General features: G+C 37.9%; 1 protein-coding gene across 3 annotated transcripts in view; it reads right to left on the bottom strand.

Annotated features, from left to right (window-relative positions):
• The window catches only part of LOC121867299 (titin homolog), a 90,338-nt gene that overhangs the window by 31,220 nt on the left and 50,469 nt on the right, over nt 1–8,649 (bottom strand). For all 3 annotated transcript variants that reach the window (XM_042367208.1, XM_042367200.1, XM_042367215.1), the window contains exon 3: nt 2,154–2,289. In XM_042367208.1, coding sequence (XP_042223142.1) covers nt 2,154–2,289 — 136 coding nt within the window. The remainder of the gene's footprint in view (nt 1–2,153; nt 2,290–8,649) is intronic.

Genomic DNA, 8,649 nt, shown 5'->3' with positions numbered 1-8,649 from the left:
ACAACAAATATTTTATCTTAGAATTACAAATGAAGAAAAAAAAATGGTTAGAGTTTACATGTAATGAAAAGTGACTTGGATTATAAATACCACAGAAATATTACTGAATTTACTTTACACATACTCGTTTTAACACAAAGTTCTTAAAATAAACTTACCTTTGTATTTGATAACAAGGAAAGACTTATTATACAGTTTCCACCTCAAGGGAAACCATTGTTGTCGATTATTATTATACTTCACGATAATAACTTAAAAGATTTCCAGCCTTTAGTGTATTTATCAGTTCCTGTTCTCGTATTGATCATGAGTCGAGGTCAACAATGATTTAAATTAACTTGTGTTTATTTATTAAAGTTTTTGTTGTTTTTTTGTTTTGTTTTTTAGCTTCAGAGAGAATTTTTTATTTTTTTATTTTTTTAGGTCATGTTTTTATCCTCTGTAAAAAGAGTGTTTTATCTTCCATGAACTTTATTTTTGATGTATTTTTCGGGGAATTATTAGTTTTTTTTTTTCGTTCTGTAACCCCTTGTTTACTAGGGTGGAAGGTGGTGGGTGTGGAGGGGTGGGTGTGAAGGAGTGGGCGTGAAGGAGTGGGTGTGAAGGAGTGGGTGTGGAGAGGTGGGTGTGGAGAGGTGGGTGTGAAGGGGTGGGCGTGAGTGGGGGGTTGTTGTAACACAGTAGTAAAATTATAACATCAATCACCTTAGGTATTTTGACCATTAATGAACCTTCACATTGATTCCACCAAATTAAGAATCATTACCTTTACCTGTAATTACCTGCAGTACATATTTACATACATAAGCTTTGGGTTAATGACTGATATAGCCGTAGTGTTCTGTATTCGCTGAGGGTTAGGTCTGATTGGTGACTGGCTAAGCAGCTTTAAGGGAGGAAGTCTTATAACTTGTCTGCCATTGTGTGTCGATTAGTTTCACGTTGCTCTTCTTAATACATACATACATACATACATACATACATACATACATACATACATACATACATACACCTTATAAGTTTTGTATGTCTGTTTGTCTAATCTATATCTAAGTTAATATATTTCTTATTTACAACCGTTTACAACCATAACAAGTACATTTACGTCCTGTTTACATTAATAATTTACAACTATTAGATTTTAAAGTTGGTTTAGTAATGCGATATGTGTGTGTACTGAGTTACCTGCGGTGGTCATTTGCATATGAATTTGTGTTTAGTATATACTTAGAATTTCTCGCGGGCTTGTGAGTACATGGTTGTATAGTGTGTGTGTGTGTGTGTGTGTGTGTGTGTGTGTGTGTGTGTGTGTGTGTGTGTGTGTGTGTGTCCTCTCTCAGGTACACAAGGTTACCTCTAATTACCTACTTATTCACAAAAACTATCAAGGGTAATTACATATTTAAGACACCTCAAAATAATTTAACTTATAATTTTTCCTTGATACATTTTTTTTTACTTTAATGATGTCGTTAATTTTGTCTAAACGATGTATTGATTTTATACACGTAAATCCCAATTGACTTTTATAATCAATCTTCTATTTATTTATTCAATTTTTAACTATGTCATTATTCACGTTCCTATTAAAGAGTAAAATGGTCCAAGTGAATGAAATCAAACGCCAGATACACAATACCTGGGGTGATATTGGTTACACACAGGTGATAGACGACAGGTAGATAACACTGTGGAACCCTTCACACTCACCTGTACCCTCTAGACCTCAATTAACACACCTTAACACCTTCTGTCTTCATAATATCAATCTACACTTTCTTTACCTCTTACAACACCTACCTACAACCTCTACATCTTATACAACACCTACCTACAACCTCTACATCTTATACAACACCTCCTACAACCTTCTATAACATTTACAACACTCACCTTCCAGAACTCAAATAACACCCCTCTACACCCTCTACCTCCCTAACACAAATCTACACCCTCTCTACATCTTACTAAACCTACCTACACCCACACACAGCTACACACCTTAATGTAATAAACTACAGTACCCACACACACATACACCTGACGCTAGTGCCTGTAGAATGGAAAGACCTGTTTAATACACCCGCCTACACCCCTCAGAGTGTATCACAGGTGTTCAACAGGAAGACTTCAATACACCCAATTACACTCACCTGTCTTCGGTAACTGTGCTGTAGGACCAGAGGGAGGAGAGTGAGGCTCCAGTACCTGTAGAGTCTGAGGCTGTCTGGCCGGACTCTATGCCACCGTATTGAAGCTCTGCAGAGTCTACTAGCCCTGGCAGCAGCTCTGTAAAGGGGAGAATGAGAGTTGGGGGGGGTCGGAGTAGTGTGCCATGCTTATAATGCTGGTGTGGTTTATTGACGTTGTTACATTGACAGACAGATAAATAGACACATGCAGTCTCAGTAGGTCTTAATAGGTTTCAATAGGTTCTCAAATGGTCTCCATGGGTTTTAATAGGTCTAGGTAGGTCTCAACAGGTCTCAGGAAGTCTCAATAGGCCTCAATGGGTTACCAAAAGGTCTCCACAGGTTTCAATAGATCTCAATAGGTTTTCAAATGGTCTTAGTAAGTCTCAATCCATTTCAGTAGGTCCTAATAGGTCTCAACGGGTCTCAGGAAGTCTCAATATGTCTCAAAGGGTCTCAATAGGCCGCAGTAGGTCTCAAAATTTCTCAATAAATCCCAAAAGGTCTAAAAAAAAGGTCTCAAAAGGTCTCAGTACACTAAAAACATAAATCAAAAGACCATTGAGACCTTCCCGACTCCATCAAATTTCCTTTTCAATTTCCGTCTTGCTCGTGAGGCCAAATTTGAGTCGACATGACCACCGGCCAAGGCCCTTATATAAACTCTGCCTGGAAATACTAACTGAGAGGGAGACCGGGTTTTAGGGAGAAGGAATGTTTTATGCTTAAGATGTGATTGGTTCTTTGTTTATTGTTGTGATTGTTGGTAAGGAAAGGGTTTAATTGATAGTTTGTGATTGTTTATTTTCTTTATTTTATGTTTTTTGTTTTGTTCCTCTCTCTCTCTCTCTCTGTCTCTCTCTCTCTCTCTCTCTCTCTCTCTCTCTCTCTCTCTCTCTCTCTCTCTCTCTCTCTCTTAGATTAGAACGAACTGATCAGAGGAAGTGTACTTAGAGAAAGACAGGTATTAAACGTGTAGGAGAGAGAGAGAGAGAGAGAGAAACATCATTTGTTATGGAGGTCTGGAATTAGGAGTTACTTGGAGGGTTTGAAATATATTCCTCTTGTGGATAATAATCTACTCATCGCGTTTTCTTTGATGGCGGTGTGGAGGAAAGTGTAATGTGGGTTGAGTGCTGTGAGGAATATTATGTTTAGGTGGGTGTGTGTGTGTGTGTGTGTGTGTGTGTGTGTGTGTGTGTGTGTGTGTGTGTGTGTGTGTGTGTGTGTGTGTGTGTGTGTGTGTGCGTGTGTGTGTGTGTGTGTGTGTGTGTGTGTGTGTGTGTGTGTGTGCTTCCGAAAACACAGAAAATCATGGAATTTCGTGCATTAGTTTCTGGTCCATTGACTCTCTTTGCTTTCACGAGCTGAGGTCTGAAACGGCTTAGTCACCAGCAAGGTCTTACATGGCCTTCTCTCTCTCTCTCTCTCTCTCTCTCTCTCTCTCTCTTGATACGAAATATATTCCATTTCTCGGTTAATGTGAACTATATTCCTGTCCTAAGTTAATAAGATACAAACTTCACCAATTTTTCTAATAAATGACGCCCTTAATGACCTCAGCTAATATACTCTTGAATCAGATTAATTTCCTGAGTTAGAACAGCAATATAAATCGTGGCTAATTAGAAAACAATTATGCTGTTCATTCCCTTTATTGCAAGATAAATGTACAGTCGAGTGTGTGTGTGTGTGTGTGTGTGTGTGTGTGTGTGTGTGTGTGTTTGTGTGTGTGTGTGTGTGTGTGTGTGTGTGCCAATATCTTCTTTCACAACATAATAATAACCACCTGTAATTAATTTACCTGACAACAATTAATTAGAGACGGACTCAACATTCACTACAGGTGACCCCAATTAAAGTGTGTGTGTTTCTCCTCTTATAATGGCCCATTACTCTCTCTCTCTCTCTCTCTCTCTCTCTCTCTCTCTCTCTCTCTCTCTCTCTCTCTCTGGCTTTAAATTACTGAACTATCAAACAGGTGCCGAGTCTCCGCCCCTCTCACGTGCTGATTGGCTGGGAGAGAATGCGCGAATCTTGGCACTGGTGCTGATTGGCTGAGAGGGAATACGTGAATCTTTGAACCTGTGCTCATTGGCTGGGAGGGAATGCGTGAATCTTTGGTGCTTGTGTTGGATGATGGTCTTTGATGCCATTCAGAGACGTGATGAGAAGGGGAATCTGGTTCATTCCACACGTTAGATAGAGTCCTGGACACTCCGCTCTGCTAAGGATGATACCCTTTATTGCCCTAGCATATATACGAGCTAATTTCTCCCACCTGACAGAATATAGAGATAATCACATTCAACCTCAGGTACAGACGAGTGATTCCATATCGTGGTGTGTACTGAGAATCTGGACACTATCCACAAGGCTTAATGGAACAGGGAAATGATGGCTAATGTAGTTTGTGTTAGTTGGGATGCGTTTATTATCCACGTAATTATTGAGTGTTTGTGTCCGTGGTGCTCAGTGAGAGATGAACAGACATATATATTAGATTAAGTTTGTAGAAATATGATGTGCAGGTCAAGGTAAACTGGGATAATTAAGAGAGAACAGGTGATAATGTTAGGTGTGTTTTATTGTTTTTAGGTTTAATATATTTATTACGTTTATAGGTGATGTCTTTTATATGGTGTGTGTGTGTGTGTGTGTGTGTGTGTGTGTGTGTGTGTGTGTGTGTGTGTGTGTGTGTGTGTGTGTGTGTGTGTGTGTGTGCGTGCGTGGGTGCGTGCGTGCGTGCGTGGAGTATATATAAACTTATCATAAAATTATACTGATTTTCTCTGTCGCAATTTCACCAAATTTATCAAAAATATTCCCAACTCAAACTGATACGAACAAGGGATGAAAAGTTGAGTCTTATAATATATATTTATATTTTTTTGCCTCCTTGTCAGAAACTCAAGTCCTGAAGCTGCCAGTGAACTTCCCGAGGTGAAAAATTTGAGTACTGAAAACTGGTTACAGAGGAGGAGGGGGAAGGAGAAGGAATAAGAGCAACAAAGTTTAATTTTTTTTTAGAAAGAGAGAGAGAGAGAGAGATAAAACTAGAAAGAAAGTTTGAGAGTTTACGAGATGTCTTTAAAATAGCTCAGCTGGGGGCCATGGACATCGCTATAGTTGTGTTAACTTTCCTCAACTCGATCCCATTGGCTGTTCACCAGGAGAGAGAGAGAGAGAGAGAGAGAGAGAGAGAGAGAGAGAGAGAGAGAGAGAGAGAGTAATTTTTACGGCTGGATGGATAATGTTCCCTTGAGCTCTACATAGTCACGACATATACCTGGGTGTTTGTGTTTTACCTTATCACAATCAAGGTATCGACTCAGTCAAAAAAACAAAAACATTACTGATACTAAAATTGAAGTATCGTCTTAATTCAAAGTTGATACATTTTTATTAATTTACTAGTGTTGGGTTGTGTTTAAAAATATAGTTTATAGTTTTATTTTATTTGAAACTTTATTCGTTTAATGTTAATTGGTTGATAATACGAGGAAATATATATACCAACATTATATCACTTTACTCATTCATTAATATATACTGTAAGAGATGTAGTTTATCTTAATATTTCCAAAAAAATTCACGAATCTAAATAATTTTTGTTTCTCACTCACACATCATCATCATCATCATCATTATCTATCATCATCATCATCATCATCATTATCTATCATCATCATCATCATCATTATCTATCATCATCATCAGCATCATCATCATCATCATTATCCATCATCATCATCATCATCATCATCATCATCATCATCATCATAATCCATCAACAATTCTTCCTTCTTCACAAACCATTCGACGCCATATGCTATCCACTCCTTCACGCTCACTCCTTCACGCTCACTCCTTCACCCCCACTCCTTCCTTCCTTCCTTCACCCCATCCTTTCATCTTATCCAACATCTGCATTATACAACTATTTTATTTTACACTTTTATCTTACTTCCCATTCATCTTCTCTTACCCATATCTCCTAAAGAGAATCTCTCCTCCTTTCTCTCCTCCTTTCTCTCCTCCTTGCTTTTCTTTCACTTCTCTCTTATTTCTGCCTTTTATCTCTCTTTTTTTAATCTCCTGGTTCGCTTTTATGTTACATGTTACTTTCACATTTTATATCAGACTTATCATTTTCATCACATCAAAGGAATACAAATCAAGAAAAATTTGCAAACGTTATTGTAACTTGGAATCATTTGTATTTACTCTTTCAATCACAATCAAAAGTGGTGAATATTATTTTATTAAATTATCGTCCTCAAAGGGTTGAATCATCGTCCTCAAAGGGTTAAATAATCAACTTCAAAGGGTTAAATCATCGTCCTCGTATGGAATAATAGGAGAGAGAGAGAGAGAGAGAGAGAGAGAGAGAGAGAGAGAGAGCACAGCTAGGGACTAACCACAATAATGCTTAACTCAAATTACTAATAGAAAGACACATTATATATAAAACCAAGAAGCCACTCCTATATAATCTTCCATATATATACTAAAAGCACATCGTTAACTCTCTAACCTCAACACTGTACTATAAAATTGCCCGGGTTTATTCTAAGGACCAGCTTTAGCTTCAAAACTGCCAGGCTACAGCTTAATCCTAACAACACAGGGAAGAAAAAACTGACAAGAAACAAGAGAGGATCACAACAATGGGTTTTAGAGAGAGAAAGAGAGGCTCCCAACTCCTTTCTCTCAGACACTCGAGGATTTAAGGAGGATTGAAATAGATTCAGGAAAATATATGAGAGGTAAAAAGGATATTGCGTGAGGGAGAATTGTGAGACGAAGAATCTGAGAATAGACATCTTGGGTCCCTCGATTGATGTAAGGGATTGTAGTTCTGTCACGACATAATACAGGTAAAGGTGAAATTGGTTATCGTGTCCCAAACCTTGAAGGAAATGCAGCGTCTTGAGGTGTGTTTATATATTGAGGTGTGGTAATATTCTTCTTTGTTATGACTGTATATAAGGACGATCTTGTGTGTTGTAATGATAATCAACGTATGTGGAGAATACCTGTACTAACCTAACCTAACCTAACCTAACCTAACCTAACCTAACCTAACCTAACCTCTACAATAACAAGAAGAGTGTGTGTGTGTGTATTCCTTGACACCTCTCACACTCCCCACACCACTAATACCCCTGACACCATTAACATTACTCACCTCCCTCTCACCTCCCTCTCACAATATTTAAAACAACACCAGGACTAATTAGAAGACACAGTCGGTTCCAATTAACTCCCTCTCAATTTTTTGTCTTTTATTTTTGTTTCGCGAACTTCATTGGGAACTGATATGAGGGTTACCAACTCGCACACATTCCATCAACTAACGCGATGTTGTAGATAGTGTGTGTGTGTGTGTGTGTGTGTGTGTGTGTGTGTGTGTGTGTGTGTGTGTGTCTGTCTATTTGTTTGTCTATGTCCTGTCTAGATTACTCGTCAATTTCACCCTGACAGGTAACACTCATTTCAATATCTCTTTCACTGAGTGTATCATTTTGTTTACAATTTATACCTTATAGAAAAAATCACACACATAAATCGTATATATTTTTCTCCTCATAAAAGTCAACATAACATTGATTAAACTTGCATATACAGTAACCTGACATTGACCTAACCTAACTGCGTTCTGAGTTAGCAGGTTAAAGGTCATTCATTACCTCCAGGTCATTAGTGTAAGTGAAATTAATCTTGTTATTAAAGTTGATTGTTATATATCAGTTATCTCAGCCTTTGTTGATGTGTAATAATACTACTACTAATAATAAACGGTTTATTAATAGAGTTGCAGCCGGTGACTGAAAATCTACAAACTTACATGTGATTTAGAAATAATAATATGCGTTGAATACATTTACAGGGCTGTACAGTACATAAATCAGGAGTTGTTTATTATTTTAGCAATAGATGGGATGGTGCTGTTCTTATATCTATCAGTGCGGGCTCTTATGGGCTGAATTTTGTTGTAGTGGCGGACTGCGCGAGGTGCGTGTGTGTGTGTGACTGTATGTACATCTAATTATTTCTCTAGTCCTAACCTAACCTAACCTAACCTAACCTAACCTAACCTAAAAACATATCTTACAATTTCATCAATAAATTTTTTCATCACAAAATAACTTTACAAACATTTCCCCCAAAACATAAATTTCAAGCTGTCTTTCTGTACATTAGTCCGTGTAGTATAGTTGACAACAGTAAATTGACTACGCGGGTAATGAGTTAAGAGTCAGCTGGAAAAGGGATTAATGAGTTTAACACTACAGAGTTTGAGTAATGAAACAGTAGCAAGGGAGTAACTTGTTCCTCTTAATGTAAGGTGTCAGAGAGTAAGAAAACACACAATCACACACACACACACACACAGACACACACACACACACACACACACACACACACACACACACACACACACACACACACA

The sequence above is a fragment of the Homarus americanus genome, unplaced genomic scaffold (assembly GCF_018991925.1).
Source record: "Homarus americanus isolate GMGI-L3 unplaced genomic scaffold, GMGI_Hamer_2.0 scaffold32583, whole genome shotgun sequence".
Classification (NCBI taxonomy): Eukaryota; Metazoa; Arthropoda; class Malacostraca; order Decapoda; family Nephropidae; genus Homarus; species Homarus americanus.
Note: the sequence above shows the minus strand (reverse complement) of the source record. Positions and strands in the feature narration are given on the sequence as shown.